At 36.3% G+C, this 18,234-nt stretch overlaps 1 protein-coding gene across 1 annotated transcript in view; it reads right to left on the bottom strand.

Moving 5' to 3' along the window:
• ZNF804B (zinc finger protein 804B) overlaps positions 1-18,234 on the bottom strand; it is a 502,283-nt gene that overhangs the window by 97,654 nt on the left and 386,395 nt on the right. The window contains exon 2 of the mRNA XM_025471445.3: positions 4,019-4,162. Within this exon, the coding sequence (XP_025327230.3) occupies positions 4,019-4,162 (144 nt within the window). The remainder of the gene's footprint in view (positions 1-4,018; positions 4,163-18,234) is intronic.

Below are 18,234 nucleotides of genomic sequence, written 5' to 3'. Positions count from 1 at the left end.
CATTATAATCATCATCACAATCAAGAAGAGCCCTTACTGAAGCAAGAACCAAATAGACATATTTAGCTTTGGAATTTGGGGGGGAAAAAAAGACTTGCATGTTTTACTTTAGTGCATACTTCCTTTTTCTGTATATAAAATTCAGTTTCATTTAAAAGGGAAATTGTAAACTCAGCTTCATTTAAAATTCAAGTTATTGTCAAAATTTTAGGCTAAAAAGAAATCTTTAGATAAAAGTATTTCAACATTACCCAAGAAAGCAGTCTTCCAAGATCTACAGCAAATTTAATTATTCCATTGTTTTCCAAAGTGGGCAGCTTGGACAACATTCTGCACAGTGTTAATAGGTTTTGATCAAAGGGAATCTAGGAAATGCTGTTAAATCAGCTTATTATGAGATTTCAGCTCTTTGAATATCCAGATATAAATTGTCAATCCATGTGTTAAATACGCAGGAGTATATGTTGAAATACAGCCACGAGATGGGAGGGCATCCCAGGCAGAGGGAAGATTATGAGCCAAAATGAGCAGGTGGAAAAGCATAAGGCATCTTTTGAGAAACTGTAGGGAAATTCTGGAGTTGCAGGAGATAAATCTGGAAATGGAAGCAAGAGCCAGACCGTGGACATTTTGAATTGACAGACTAAGTAGCTCAGACTCTTGAAAAAGTCAGTCATCACCCATTGAATGTGGTAGTTTAAGATTAATTTGGCCATAAATGGATAGCCTGGTTTGGAGGAGGGAAAATACTGGAGGTTGGGAGTCCAGTTCAAAGCCCCTAGCAGATTCAAGAGTGAGATTAAACATGAATGGTGGAAAGAGATTGCAAAGTGAAGAATGAGAGCAAGATCTATTGCAAAAGAAGAATGAGAGAAATGAGATACAGTTTCAAAGAGTTTTAGAGAGCTCCTCAGGATAGTGACGGTGACTGTAGTAGCCATAGTGAATCTTTTGCAGTGTATTGGTCATGCTTTATAACTGCCACATGTCCTAATATAGGCTTTCTTTTTTTTTTTCTTTTTTTAAAGATTTTATTTATTTATCTGAGAGAGAGTGTGAGCAAGAGAGAGAAAGAGAGCACAAGCTGGGGAAGAGTCAGAGGAAGAGGGAGAGTCATACTCCTTATTGAGTAGGGACCCTGAAAGGAGGCTTGATCTTAGGACCCTGGGAACATGACCTGAGCCCATAGGCAGATGCCTAACTGACTGAACCACCCAGATGCCCTGGATAGAGGTTTTCTATTGGACAGGATCAACCATTCTTAACTACATGGTTAATTTCAATTCATTCTTTAGGAATCCAGCTCACCTCTCATCTTTTCTTTCTTAAATCAGTTTTATATGTTCTCTTGGTATCTTAAGTATATAATTTCTAGAACACTTAAATCAATGTATTTTGAAGAAGGATTGAGGAAAGGTTGCTTTTTCATCATGTTGGGAAGCCAGTGGAAATAAGACTGAAGAAACTAATAAAAAGGGAAATGGATCAGGCGGGTTTCAGAGTACCAGGGAGGCTGTAGCATGCCGATTGGCTGTGCAGAATTCATCCTCTTCCTAGTCCAAATACTTTGGACGGTTTTGAAAAGATGCCCAGGCTCTCTTATTTCCTCGTCTTAGATTCTTGTGTTTCCACAATCAGAGATTCCATCCCATCTTCACCCTGTTTTAACATCTGCTTATGCATGTTTAAAGCATAGATCAAGTGTAGCTATCCCATGAAAACCTTCTCTGGTTACTTGTTTCTCTAAATTTCCAGTATTTATAGATATAGTATCTATATATACCATCTACACTATCTGTATACTATATATGATAGAGAGATAGATGATAGATGATAGAGAGAGAGAGAGAGAGATACTGGGGATATATGATGTGTGTGTGTGTGTGTGTGTGTGTGTGTGTGTATAGCCTATCTATACTATATATATAGATCCTGGAGATATATATAGATATAGATATATAATATACAGCCTAAAGACCACCTACATAAAATCCTCAGGGAGTGATGCTTATGGGGAATTTCTCTTTATACACATTTTTATCTAGGAAATGGCGAAAGGATGATAGAATTAGAATAATCATTTTACAACTCCAAATGAAGTAAGGGATTTAAACAAATGATCATCTATGGCTACAAAACCATTTGTGGAAAAACATAAGTGATATACTTAATGATAGATGGATCAAACTGGTGGCATCTAAACCCATTTCTCAAACAGTCATAAAAATAGAGACAACCAGATATCATATGCCTCTTTATGGAAGGATACAATATGCCTTGTGATATATTTTTGCCAAGAAAAAAATATGAACTGGAATTTGTTCAGCTCCGTGTAACAGTCAGTTTAAAAGAAAGAAGACAGAAAAAAAAAAGACAGCACTGGATTGCATTCAGCAAAATCCTGAATATGTCCAGTTATTTCAGCAGATAAATTGCAAGAGGTCAAATGTAAAGAAGGAATGATAAACCTACAGTCTAAATATATATTTAGAAAAACTTCAAAAGACATGTCAACCAAAAGTATGGATGTTTGTGGATCCTGATTTCAAAAAACCTAAACTTAAAAATCATTTATGAGACAACTAAAGAAACAAGATCACTAACTGGTATTAAGATACAACTGTTACTTTTTAGGATGGTAATGGCCATGTTGCGTAAGCACTGTTCTCCATCTTGAAATACTTTCAGATGTAATATGATATCTGGAATTTGCTTCAAAATCATATATGGTGGTGGTGGGTGGGGGTCGATGAGGGGTGGTAGTAGAAAGGAAACGAGGTCAGAGCTGGAGTTAGGTGGTAGCCACATAGTTTAGTTTTAAATATTTTTGAAAATTTCCATTTTATATCATTTTAAAATGCAAGTTCCTGGGGCCAACTCAGAACTGCTGAATTACAATACTCGAAGGAGAGTCTGGGAATCTGCATTATTAAGTTCCAAAGTGATTATGATGCACACTAAGATTTGGGAATCACAGTTCTAAAACAGTTTATCCCATGTTTTTTGCTCTTGTCTGAGAAATACAGTCAAGTATAGATACATGCCACATCTTCAAAGATAGAAATTGATGCCTTCCATCTCTCAAGGCCAAATATTTTGGATGTGCTCAGTAAATACTGGCAATGTTAGTCAAAATATTTATTGTTGTTTACTCTGAATAAATATTTTAGGTCTAGATTACACAAGTCTTACCCACAGATTCCAAGATATCAGGTCCATTTGGCATCAGGAAAATGCACCTCCTCACAGCTGTCAGCAATAATCCTCTGGCCAAGTGGGATTTCTTTCTTAGTATTTAACACTCCCAATTCCTAAATGGCCAATATCTCCAAGCCTCATGCAACAAAGATAAAATCTAACAGGATAAGAATAACAGCCTCCTCTTTCACGGAGAGATGGAAATAGAGAATATTAGCAGCTGTGTATAGAATATCTAAACTGATAATGTATATATATGACCTTTGAAGAAAAAGAAATGCAACGTTCCTATCTGAATTACCTCTCAATTTAACTGCCGGAGTTTTTGGTTGTTTTTTCATTTGCAGTGCTTCATCTGTTAGGTAACCACTTTAACTCTTATAAGAGGGTATTCTTTGGAGAATATAACCTTTTATTAAGAATTATTTTCCCCACAGTCCTAGGATTTGCTAAACCCCAGAAATTTTGAAAGAACCTTATAATAGATTCTGTCCAGTGTTCTGGTTCTGCTGCTGACTAGTTAGGTGGTTTTAAATATGACATATTTTTACTGGGTTCTGGTTTCCCCATATGTATAATTATCAAATAAATATCAGTTTACTTTTAGATAATCTTTAAATTCACCTACAGTTTTATGATACTTCTAGGAAAAAAATATTTCACCTGGCATTTAAACAGAAAAAAACCTTTCCAGAGAAATAAATAAATAAAATGGTTTCACCTTAGTATCTTAGATGACAATAAATAAAGCCAAATGCATACATTCTCTTCTGAAGGTATAAATCTAGGAATGAGAAGAACTTTTCTCATTTTGGCTTACCTGCTTATGAGCATGATCATAAGAATTAATATGATTGTCAAACTCCTGGTGCTTGTGATACTGCTTGTCACATAATTCACAGTAAAAGTTTGCCTTTACATCTTCCAGGGCCTTTGCTGTGGACTTCTCCTTTTCTGGAAAATCCTTTAAAGAAGGAAGAAATGTTGGTTATATTTCCCTCTAATAGCATAACCAGATCTCATATTAATCAAGTTGTTATTTAATTTTACTATGACTGAAAGAGTATGGTGAGGCTCATTAGTTTTTTGGAAATTCATGGCACTATGGATATCACTTTCAGCACCACCTTATTCCTAACTTATCAACAAACACATAATGAACTCTCGAAGAAGAAGCCCACAACTGGAGCCCCTAGATGGCTCAGTTGGTTAAGCAGCTGACTCTTGGTTTTAGCTTAGGTCATAATCTCATGGTCATGGGTTCAAGCCCTATGTGGGGCTCCCTGCTCAGTGGAAAGAATGCTTAAAGAGACTCTCCTTCTGCTCCTCCCCCAACTCACATGCTTATGCTCTCTCCCTCTTTCTCTCTCTAAAATAAATAAATAAATCTTAAAAAAAGAAGAAGAAGCCCACTGCTGCAGTCTGGTCATTCTCTTTCTTGCCATCCATTTTCAGGTTGTGGTTCCACTGACTCAGCACCATTTCCTCTGCCAATCCAATGATCAATCTCAAACACAAACCTCCACTGTCTTCTTGAAACAGCCATTACTACAAGATCTCTTTACTATAATAATTAATTGAGACATTGATTACATTCTGTTATATCCTTCATCTAGTACTTCCTGTATTTTAGCCTCACTGAAATTGGCAGTGTTGGACTTACTATTCTCAGCACATAATGCCTATTCCCACCTTGTTAAACTGGTGAACTCCTACTCCTTTCCCAACACCCAGCTCTTTGTCCCCTCTGGAATGCTTTCCAATGACTTTATCAGGAAGACAAAGCCTGCATTTCATTGCTTGCTACCAAACACATCTATGACCATTCCTAAGCATTTCTTCTGACATTATCCTGTATATTTCTGTGTTTCCCATAATGTCATGTTCAGTCAACTGATCTAACTACTTCATACAGTCTCTGTGGGTGACCTTCATTCACTCTATAGCTAAGGCCTTATTTATCTGTAGTCTCTAACTCCAAGATAAGCTTCTTCTACAAGCATCAGTATGTGCTAGACACAGACAATGGGTTTACCACGTTTTTCAAAACTATTACCTTAGCTCCCTTGTTAATAAACAGCTGTGCTTTACCATCCCCCTTAAGGCTAATCCTCTTAATGTACCATGCAAACTCTTTCCTACCTAATCAGTGTCATATTGTATCAAGCCATGCTCCCATATTACCCCCTTTAATTCTATCACCAGACATGTCACATATATTAAATGATCTGTTTTCATGTCTAAGCTCATAAATCCTTTGAGGGCAGGAACTATTTTATTCAGTTTTGTGTACACAATGCCAAACATATTGTTTAGCCCAGAGTTACCTATTTAATATGTATTACATAAAATAATGGATAATGGTGGCTTGTATGTTCATGCCTCCCATCATTCTGCAAGTTTCTCATTATCCCAGTGCCTAAATAAGTGAATGACTGGCATATAGATGATATCAATTAAATATGCATAAAGAATGAATGGACAAAATAAAGGATGGATTTTAGTCCTATTTCTCTAAAATGACTAATCCTTCATAGAAAGAAATCAGACCATAAACCTAAATCACAGGGCCATTGCTAACCAGATAAGAAAGCAAGCCAGGGAATATAGGCAGAATATCAAAGGTTTGGGTGAAATGATGGAGCCATAAATTTGGACATGAGCACATAATGATGCAAACTCAAATATAAGATGCTAATACACATGGCACAAAAGCAGGAAGGACATGAATAACATTAGCAAACAACAAAACTAGACCAAATATCTAGATTGTCTATCTAAAAGAATTAAAGTAGGAATCTGGTTATATTATAGACTGATGGGGACATAAAAACTGACAGGATATAACCAGTAATGAGAATGCAGACTTCAATTTCAGGACAAAAACCCAGTTGCTCAAAAAATTGAAAAAATGGCTTGCTAATGTAGTCACTTGAGAGTTGAGGCAGAAGTACAGCATTGAGGCAGAGCTAAATCTTTTGAACTGATAACCTTACGATAAGGAGAAACCATTATTTCCCTTTCCATATTTTTCACTAGGAATTTTTTTTTACATCTCCTTTATATGTTGGGTATACTTTTAAGGATGGGATTGGGACTAGGGACTACTAGGGCTTACAGTTTTTCTTTCTTTATTATAACACTAGAATAACAGCCTTAGAGAAGTGGCCATGTGTCTTGGACGTTGAGCACCTGCCTGTGCCTCTGTGCTCAACAGTGCCTCAGCTTCATTAACTGGAGGTAGGGTGGCAACTGAGATTTCAGAGTGGCTAAAAATATACTTTATATTATTCCAGAATATGTAGAGGGTTTTATAACAATAGCTCAATGACTAGGGGTGAGGCTTCTTCATTTACTCTTGGTGTCTTCATCTAAACAGCATTTATTTCTAAGATAACCTTTAATTATGACATTAAATGAATTTCAGTGTAAAATTTTGTAATCATAAGAGAGTTTTGTCAACCTTTTAGCCATTTCCTGTGAATGTTTACAGTTATCAGATTAAATTATATACTCCATTTCTTAATTCATCTTTCTGCCAGGAAATGATACTATTCCCATTCTCCTTCCTTCTAAGGGATTAATGAGATTCCCAAGGGCATATTCTAGTCCTCTTAATAAGAGATGAGGAATACACACATGAGCTGTAAAGGCCATTAGTGAAGCATACATACAGAGTTTACAACCCAGTGTGCCTATCAAATCCAGAAGTAAGAGCATAAACTTAATGGCAGGTGACTGGGGGGTCAGAAATAGGGAAGCTGAGACATGAGATTAGGAGGATATAAGCCATGAGTCGGGTAGGGCTAGAGGAATCACAGAGGAGAAAAAAAATAGCTTCCTTAAGCATCTTTGGCAAAACTGAAAACTGATGTTGGAACTAGAGCTGAATTTTAGTAAAAGATCTGTAATCCAGTGGCCCAGGATATGACCCAGTGTGAGGTGGGCCTGTCTTCAAGTGTGGAGTTGAACTGCCCATGGAGATTGAGCTGAGTTGGTTTAGTTGTATGTACCAGAAGGCTGGAGGATAAGGCTCAGACTAGCAGACCTGTAGGGAAGGTGTAGTCTAAGTCAACCATTTAGACAAGGCAATTTATGCTTAGTGATTTCTTTTTTTTTTTTAATTTTTTATTTATTTATGATAGTCAGAGAGAGAGAGAGAGAGGCAGAGACATAGGCAGAGGGAGAAGCAGGCTCCATGCCGGGAGCCTGAGGTGGGATTCGATCCCGGGTCTCCAGGATCGCGCCCTGGTCCAAAGGCAGGCGCTAAACCGCTGCGCCACCCAGGGATCCCTATGCTTAGTGATTTCATGAGTTCTATCAAATCAGGCAATGTAAAGCAGGGCACACTTTCCACTGTGCCATGCTGCTTCATCCATCCAACCATTCATTCATCCATCTGTCTAACCACACACTCATCCAACTAATCATTAAGCATTCAAACATTCAAGGATTTTTAAAAATAGAACTACCCTACAATTCAGTAATCGTACTATCTGGTTTACCCCCAAAATATAAAAATACTCATTCGAAAGGTTATATGCATCCCTATGTTTATTGCAGCATTATCTACAATAGCCAAATTATGGAAGCAGCCCACAAGTCCATGGTTAGATGAATGGATAAAGAAGATGTGGTACATGTATACAATAGATATTACTTGGCTCTAAAAAAGAATAAAGTCTTGTCATTTGCAAAGACATGGATGGAGCTAGAGGGTATAATGCTAAACAAAATAAGTCAGAGAAAAACAAATCCCATATGATTTTATACATATGTGGAATTTAAGAAACAAAACAAATGAACAAAGGAAAAAAAGAGAGAGAAAGAGAGAGATATGGTTCTATAGAGAACAAACTGATAGTTACCAGATGTGAGGTGGGGGAGGGAATGAGTGAAACAGGTGATGAGGAATAAGAGTACACTTGTCACTGAGTAATGTATAGAATTGTTGAATCATTATATTGTACACCTGAAACTAATACAACACTGAATATTAACTATATTGGGATTGAAACTAAAAACTCAATAAAAATAAAAATAAATAAAAGTTCGTTATGTAATGACAAAAAAAGAAGCTGTTAGCATTTTCTAAATGACGTTTACAGTCTAGAAGGGGAGAATTACATGTCAAGAGCTAAACAATTATAAATCACAATAGAGTGATAATCACAAATTGTTATAAAGCATTACCTAGTTCTGACTAGTTAAGAATAATTAGAGGGAAAAAATTAAGGTTTTTTTTTTTTTTTCTCTTTCTCACATAGCATTAGATACACTGTAAGCACTCAGAATTTCTTGTCTTCTTGTTAAATGACAGGATACTTTCACTGGTCAAATAGCCTGCAATGCAATTTGTGACATTTGCTCCCTGAAATAATTACACAGTTTTTAAATATATTAGAGATGCAGAATAAGTATGAAAGAGGTAAAAATAACTACCTATACTCAGTATCTATAAACTTAAAAAAATAAAAATTAATAAAATTCACAGTAATACACTAGACATACAAGACAACATATAATTCCATCATTGACTTGCTAGTTATTCAAAGTTCTCACACTTTGCCTATAAGAGGGGTCTTTAGAAGCTTATTTAACAGAAAAAAAATAACATTTAGGAAGTGAAAGAAAACTTCATTTAACTATTCTCAATGATTCATTAAGATGTTGAAAATGAATTATAAATTGAATATGACAGTTATCTTAACAAGAGTCATTTTTAAAACATTAGGTATTGCCAGTGGGCATTTTATGTTTCAGTTCACTAAAAATTCTGTAGTAATTAAATATGTTTAATAATTAATATTTTTGGTGCAGGGAGAGAAAATGTACTTTTTTTACACCAAGAATTTTACATTCATGCAAATAACTGGTATGTCTGTAATGTGGCGAGAATGCTGCCTAGAGTAAGGCATTTAATTAGAAATATGGGTGTTTTGCTACCAAATTATTTTATTATTGTAATAATGATTACACAGTAACGCCCACTGAGCATTCACTGTAAACCAGAAATCTGCTAAGCACTTCACACTTGTTAACTCCCTTAATCTTCACAATAATCTTATGAAGTATTATCTATTATTATTCTATACAAAGATGTGGAAGGCACAAACATGTTTAAAAACTTGCTCAACATTGAAAGGCAGAAACTGGGTTAAGAATCAGATCTGCCTGACTTCAGAGCTATTAATCACCATGCTAAAGGCGGCCCCAATTACTTAGCCCTTATCCAGATGCCACAAAATTTCAAGCTGCCTCGGCTAACTTTTTTGTGGATTTGGGATGATACAGAGGCCCTAGCTCCCAGAGGGAGTAAGAGGAGTAATTATAATTTTAAAAATCTATTAAGCTCCTGAAGCGGAGAGATAGGCCCTAGGAAAATACAAGGTGGTAGTCTTGTTTCCACTGGTTGTGAATATGTGCCCTGATTATTAAAAAGGAAGAGAAAAAAAATCAATTGCTGTTCTTCATATCTCCTTGATGGTAATACCAGCTCAGAGCTTTGAGGATTGAATTCATATTCTTTGTATGAAAGCTCACATTTGACCTTTCACTGTTATGTGTAAGAGATTGCTTTAAGAATTCTAATATTCCCTAACCTGTTCTATTATATTGGCCCCAAATAAAATCCTGCTTCAAAGAGAGTGTATTTCCTCCCCTCTTCCTCTGATCAAATGGCTGTCGTGGATTCAGAAAACCGACTGTCTTTCTGAATCTTTGCAACAGACTCGGTAATAGAAAACTCATTTTAGAGGTCTTTATTCACTTATTTATTTTTGTGATGGGTAAAAAATTATTCTTTGGAGACTGACTAGTTTGAATCTCAGCCTGTCTCTTCTACCAGTTTCACTTATTCCAGTATAAATTTGGGGGAATAATGAGTGGCTTGCAGGATTGCTGGGAGTATAAAATGAGTTTATTTTACCATGCACTTAGTATAGTGCATGGTAAAAGTAGGAACTTGATGTCTAGAGATTCTGTGTTCATATATACGTTTGCATGTATGCATCATCATATGCATGTGACTTTAGAAAATTATTTAAAAAACAGTGCCATTCTCCTGAGTCTACAAAGCAACCTTCATTTTCTGATGGAAATTTGAGCAAGTGAGAGGAGCCCTTTTCATCCTCACTCCACCAACTCATATGAAAGCACAGTCGATCTCTGCTCTTAAATGCAAATTTGGTTGATGTTATTAGGATTTTCAGTTGTTTTTATCTCATGATAATTGATTCACTTTTCGACTTTTTTTTGGAATACCACACATTGTCAAGAGATCATGTGTGCTCAGCTAACATTAATACTACTAATATTGATTTTCCTAAAGACGTGTCTGGCTTCTTTTATAAAATGAATGGTCTTTGCATTATATAGCATCTACCATAGTACTTGTTACTTATAAAAACTCAATAAGCACTTGTTAAATGAGTGAAATGAATGAATTCAGAAGCAGAGAATGCTATTATCACTACGTAATGGATAGAGTGGCCTGCCCTGGTAATGTAAATCATATCATGAATTCAATTGTTGAAATGGTGGAATAAGAAGATGAGTCTGACTCCAAACACATGGAACTTTTAGAACAATATTTTTTTAATGTAGATTCTGAGGACTAAGGAGTTTATTGAAGAACTATCCTAAAGTAAGGAAGGGTGCTCTGCACATAGATTCACAACCAGAACTAAAGTTTCTTGACTTTCAGTATGCTTCCCATTTTGCCATAATCAACTATTCTCATTACAATTCATTAAGAATAAAGTATTGGTTTCCCAGACTTGAAATAGAACACGACCAAAAAGTTATACCTTCTCATCAATGTCCAGGGAGGTGTGATGTTAGTCACTTCCTAGACTTGGAAGAGAGCTTTTTTCCTCATTAATAATTCATTTAAGGTACCCAGATTAGAGGATAAATACAACCACATTAAACATATGAACTTGCCTCTGGGTGGCATGTTTTGGAGACGGTTCGACATCATTTCTAATTTGGAAAGAAATGACATTTTTCTGACTTACTGGCAAGATGGCAGAATGATGATTGTGTTTCTGCTCATGAAGTAACAATTAAATACTTAAAGTTTGCTTGTATAACTGCTTATTTTGGAAAAGCTTCCTAATTGGCTGCATTTGAACAGAGACTATTTTGGAAAAACACATGCATTTCCATTAGAACCACTGTTCATCAGCATTCTACACCAGCAACTACATCTTCCTCAGTATAAATTAATACACGGTTCCTCCACAAGAAAAACAATTTAGAAAGAGAATAAGGCAGTCCCAGATGCACTATACGATAATCATAACAGTAGCTATTGCTTCATTGCTTACCTGCATTTGTCTGTCATGGAGGCGAAAAGGGGTGGGTATAATTCCTAGATTGCTTATCAATCAAACACAGATGGTACAACGCACATGTTTTAAAGGTCATGAATTGGTTTGCAGAGGTTTTTAACAACCGATGAAACAGTAAAATACACGTATTCATCATGGTTCAAGGACCACCAATATCTAATAGAGAACATTTCAGCCCTCATCAGTATACTCAGGTTGGGGAGAAAAAGAAGGTACATGAAAAAGATATGTAAATTAACCCAGGGTCAGGGAAGTGATTGAATCCATTAAATAGCAGTCCTTGGCCTGCTAACACCCATTAGTGAATACATGAATGAATAAATACAGTGAGTGAAGGAATAAATATGCTTAATTTCCCTCTCTCTTTTTGCCTGGTTATTTATAGTGCTAAAGGGGAGAGAATTGGAATGCCTGAAATATGTATGGTGGTGTCAAAACCCATGTAACTGTACAACTCAAGAATGAACACTAATATAAACTAAGAACTTTGGCTAATAACAATGTATCAATATCAGTTCAGGAGTTGTAACACACTAACCCACCACACAAATTCAAAATGAAAATAATAGAGGAGATTAGATGTAAGAGTTGAGATTCTATGAGAATTCTCTGTGCCTCCTCCCCAGTTTTTCTGTAAACTTAAATCTGCTCTCAAAAAAAGTCTGTTATTTTGAAAAAATAAGATACAACTAAATCACAATTTTTTAAAAGATTTTATTTATTTATTCATAGAGACACAGACCGAGAGAGAGAGAGAGAGGCAGAGACACAGGCAGAGGGAGAAGCAGGCTCCATTCAGGGAGCCCTGGGACTTGATCCCAGGTCTCCAGGATCACACCCCGGGCTGCAGGCGGCACTAAATCGCTGTGCCACTGGGGCTGCCCCTAAATCACAATTTAATAGTCCTACTTGTACTGAACCCAAAGAAAAACAGCATGTGGTGTAAGAGTAATCAAATCCATGCTATGTTAAGCATATAGCTGAGCTCAAAGCACACCAAATGACAAATGTGAGCTTCTTTGTATGGAGAGACTCTTAAGAGACTCTCAAGAGACTCTCAGTTCCCCTCTGTCATTTTCCGTGAGACAAAGAGCGGCCCGTGCCAACCTTCAAGAAAAGCAGGACCTACTACTGACAGACCACATTACAATCATTAGATCCACTGGAAATTCAAGGGCAAAATGTCTACATTTGAAAGAAAGATTCTAGAATGTATCTATTGTGTGGGTGTGTAAAGTATGATAAGAAAAGGAATCTTCTTCCTCCAGACTGACAATACTGTCCCATTTATAAAGGTAGTAATTACCACCCCATCAATTCAGCCCACAGATATGTATAACTGTAATGAATATAGACATATTGCATTCATCTAAATTGAATACATTTAAATGAATACATCCATTGTGCATTAGACAGAAAGTACCTTCATTTAGCCATTACTCCTGCTGTAACTACTTATTGTAAAAATGCAATTAATAGTGTCTGACATTTCATTTTCTAATATAAGAGAAATCGATGAAAAATGTCAGGTAACTAAGTTTTTTAGAAAGTTGCAAGTGACACTGGCTCATTACAAACCATTTTTTTAAACTCACTATTTCTCACAGTTATCAAGGGGAGATGCTGATCTATACATGATTTCACCTCTGCTTGGGAACTGACTACAAGTATGTTCCCTTATATAGATTCAAGAGATTGTCAAGCACATTCTCATTTCCAGGTGTTCTTGGGTTGTTCTGGGGCTAACTTGAAGGGTTCTAAAAGATTGCGTTTACATTCTACATGTGCTAAAACAGGACCGCAAACTCCTGAAGTGATGTACCAAAATAGTATAATGCCAATAGCTTTCTTTGCTTTTAAAGACATGCAAGCCAGATAAATGCAAAACTCCAAGGGCATAGTCTCTTTTTTTCCTGAATGTCTGCTATCATGTCTGATAAAAAGTCTACTACATTTGGTTTACTTGTTCTATAACCCAGAGATGTTTAAAAAGTGAATGTGCTCACGAAGACACTTCATTATTTCAAACTGGCTGCTCCAGGCTTCTATCTATTGCAATTCTAATAGGTAATTTACTTTTAAACTTAGAGAAAACTAGCAATTGTGAAAGAAGTATGCTAGACAGAAGCTCTGTGACTCAAATCTTGAAATATTAACTGCAACCTGGGAAAATGTGTCAAAGTAAGGAAAATCTATTAAAATGCTAGTTTGGGAAAATGGCATTCACATGGGCTTGAGGAAATGCTGTAAACTAGATTATATTCATTTCAAGATCATGAAATGATGTACAAAAGCTTGGCACCATTGTCATATAATTTGGAAGAAATGTATTTGTCACTTATATTTTGTCCATTTATTATTATTCTCATAGAACTTCGCAAAATGTGGTTTAGTGACCTCAGAAATCCCTTAAAGGAAAGTCTGTATACCATACTTGTTTTGTTTTTAAGATTTATTTATTTATTTATTTATTCATGAGAGACACAGAGAAAGAGGCAGAGCCATAGGCAGAGGGAGAAGTAGGCTCCTCACAGGGAGCCCAATGTGGGACTCAATCCCAGGACTCCAGGGATCACGACCTGAGCCAAAGGCAGACGCTCAACTGTTGAGCCACCCAGGCATTCCACACTTGCTTTTTTGAAAACAAACTGAAAACACTTGTCAGTTGAAGTAAAAAAAGCCTGATTAGTTGGAAACCGTGGCCAAGTCAACTTGTGTCATAATGATAGTACCAATGTACATCCTACCCTGCTTGTGGCGAATAGACTATAGTCGTTATAAATTTTCACAGCTGTTTGAGCACTTGGAGGATCCATGCTTACTGTTAACATCGGTGCCAATTTAATAAACCATATAGCTGTGCTCCAATCTACCATGTGCATGCACATACATAGATGTATGCACTTTGGATAGAACCAGTCTAAGGACAGAGCAAGCTACAATAAAGCAGAAGTTGTGGGTGCACTGTAAGTGAAGTGTGATAGAAAAATTAGAACCATTACAGAAGCATATAATTGGAAAGGACTTCAGAAATTCTTCCCCAGACAAAGAGATTTAGTCCGGAAGTTTTATGCTTTGCTCAGGCTGGTGTAAGATAAGTAGCAGATCCAGGATAAGAACTGAAGTTCTTGACTTCTATCTTTGAAACCAATGGTAGAGAAATTAATATTATCTCTTCATTTGGAAAATGAGGTAGAATTACAGGGCTAGATTTTTGTGTCTGAAAACTAGAGAGGTATAAATTAATATTCAATCTTTAAACTGATAGAGATGTAGATATAGATACAGATATTCTCTTTCTTTTCTTAAACCACACAATCAAAATCTATTTAACAACATATTTAGAAAATTATGTTTTTGCTCTCCAAATGCCAGGAACAGAAAATGTTCAGTTTTAAACCATCTTCTACAGGAGGAGAATCACCCTCAAATAGAGGAACCCCTTTTCCCTTTATTCCCCTAAACTTAAAAAAAAAAAAAAAAGCATTTAGTGCTTTATTAGTCCATAGACTGTTAGGTGCAGAGAGTTACTGGGGATTGAAGACTGAATTCAGCCAGTACTAAAGACTAACTCTGGGAAGGAGAAAGCTACCTTCTTCTCTGCTATTGGAGGGATATCTGAGATGAAAAGGAAAACAAATTTAAAAAGCAAAAGAATTCATACTTCAGAATTTTTTTTAACTTTTCTATGCTGCCTTTGATGGAGTTTGGTGTAGGGTAAGGATTTAGTGTTATATGAAGGTTTGAATTAGTTTCTGTGCTATTCCACTGTACGAGATAATGTAACACACAATTCCTGTTTTCAAAGACTCTCCAACCACCTGAGGGCACAGAATTAATTCACATATTGCAAGCCACAACACAAAGGGATATATAATCATTTACTGGGGTGTATTTAGTTCTATGTATATTTAGAGAAGGGAGCTGGCCATGCTGTTTGTAATGTGCCTACATACATAAGCAGAATAAGCCTATTATGATACAATTTTATAATGAGTCTAAATTAGTAGTAGTCTTGGACTTAACCTTTAAATATAAAAAATGAATAATCTTTGCTGGGCTCTTTAATACCAGAGCTTAAGAAGGTATGTAAAGTATTGCTGAGAATGAATGAACCTACATGTTATGATCTGAATAATGTGGATTTTACTCTATGTACTAATAAACAAGAAGCCACCCAAACTTTAGGGAGGATATGATTCTTATTCCCCATTTCCTCTTCTATTCCAGCTGGTATTTCTGATTGGCAGCTAAGAGAAGAATGATGTTCCTGTCTATGTTGGTCCTCTGTACACTCCTTGTGATTATTTCCCCAGAACATCTCTCATGGACTTTCTGCTTCTTGTTTCAGAGTCTTCACACAAAGTCTGAGTTCACTTTGAATGTGCAAAACAAAATTAACTGATTTGAAAAACTGATCCCTTTGGGATGTTTTCCCTACATTCATTATGTCACAGAAAAGCCTGACTGGCTGTTTTCTGCTAAAATACCCTGGTTGGAATCTGTGTCGTAACTCATGGCTGCATTTATCAGCAAATCTCTATTTTGTATTCACTGCAGTGATAGCAGGGGGCATTTATACACCTTTTAGTAGAAACATGTCTCTTCTATAATATAAAGAGAAAGAAAACCTTCCCTGATAAGAAATGATGATGTCCTTAAACTTCAAAATAAGTGCATTAGATATTTCCTAGGAACAGCAGCAAAGTCTCAGACAAGAGCATCCTTCGTCATCTACCTCATGCTCAAATATTACAATGGCTTTATTTTGGATTTCCATTTAGGGAAGAATGCCAAGAGACAAAAAAAAAAAAAAAGAATTAAAACCTAGATGATATGGACAAAGATATGGAAGAAGAAAGAGAAAAGAGGCACATGGGATAAATAGAAGAACCCATATTCTCTTATAGAGGATTGGGATAGAAGACTAATGAGAAGGAAAGAATCAAAATTGTAAAATAATATACTGGAGGGGGAGAAAAGGGATAAGTCATAAATATTTTTCTTAGTCCTAGGTAATTTTTCTTAGCCAAAGGCTATTTGTGGGGGAATAGGGGAATATAGTTCTACTAGGATTGTCCATGATTTGAAATTTATTTGTAGAGACTTGAAAGTATAGAAAGGTCAACAATATTTACACTGCATATGAATCATCTTGACCTTGACATTCTCAGACTGACCAAGTTCAAATCAGTATTCCTCAATGGGAAACCTTTTGTCATGGGACATTTTTTAGGAGTCTACACATTTTATAGTAAATTTGTCTCAAGTAGTGATTTAAAGACCAGGACAAGGATTCAAAGATTGGAAATAAATATTAAGTTCTTACTGTGTTGCTATTGGTGAGTTAGGTGCTTTAGGGACTGTCTAAGACACAAAAGGTCTTATCCCTAGACTAAAAGAATATACAGTTAGCTACTGGAGGTAAAACATGAGGGAAACAAGGGAGCATTTCACATAATAAAGAGTAAAAGCTTTTAGGAGGTAAAGAGGTTAGGAGTCTGAATCCTAACTCAATCTTTTGTAAATGCCATGTCCCTTCATTGCATCACTTAACTTCTGTAATACAAGGATAAAAATGTCATTCTCACAGTATCATTATAATAATTAAGTTTGACCATAAAAAGCACCTAACACAGCCCCAGGCACTACCCAGCAGTCACATAACTATAGATAGATAGAGGCTGAGATAGATGTATGTGAATATATAAAATAAATATATTCTTCAATGCTGAGAGAGTGGGCAAAGTGGAAGGATGAAGCAGGAATGGTGTCTAGGAAGTCCTAAATTTTGAAACTAGTTATTAAAAATAGAGGAGGTAATATGTCCTTATGGTTAGGAGAACAGTTCTGCATCAGGCAGCCTGAGTACAAACCAAAGCTCTGTTCTCCATGTGCGTAGGGCATTCAGCAATTCAAACCAACGTGTGCCTTCAACTATAAAACAGGAGCGTGAGATACTAGTACCAAACCCAGAGGTCCACTGTACTCATTATGGAAACAAACCAAATGAAATACTTGGCATAGTACCAGTCCCATTGCTATTTGTTTGGTTACTTTGGGTATATTTCCTAGGACAGGGAGTTTGTTTTTTCACTTTGTTTTTACAGAGTTTAACAGCAAATAGAAGAACATGGCATTGGATTTGAATGTGATGTACTGTGACAGTTAAGGACAAACAATGGGCTGGTTAGAGTAGATGTGTCTGGGCTGGAAAAGGAGACTCGGGGAGAATCCTTCAGGACTACACCAAAACAATGCTGGCTCTAACAGGGAAGGGGAGCCATGCCTCCCATAACTGCCACCCATACAATATAAGTAAATAAAGAATGAGCCCGCAAAGTCCAATAAAAAGAATTTCTTCCCACAGGGAGGAGATGTAGTTATCTGTACCCGACTGAGTGATGTACTGGGTAGATGGCAAGTTTTTCTTCCTATGGGACCTGTCTTTGCATTGCATACTAAAGGGAAAGAATTCAATGCAAAAACAAGTAGAAGCTTCAGTCAGACACTTAATCATGCTCCTATGAGGACACTAGTACCCTTTATTGCTGACTCTTTTATTTCCAAACTCCCCGTGGCGCCATATTCCAGATAAGTTACTTGTTAGAAATGATGTTCTTTGCATTAAACATACATTTTCCTTTCTGTAAATAGGCTCTGTTTTCTGCTACAGATGGTG

The sequence above is a fragment of the Canis lupus genome, chromosome 14 (genome assembly GCF_003254725.2).
Source record: "Canis lupus dingo isolate Sandy chromosome 14, ASM325472v2, whole genome shotgun sequence".
NCBI lineage: Eukaryota > Metazoa > Chordata > Mammalia > Carnivora > Canidae > Canis > Canis lupus.
The sequence above is the reverse complement of the archived record's forward strand: the minus strand, read 5'-3'. Positions and strand labels throughout refer to the sequence as shown.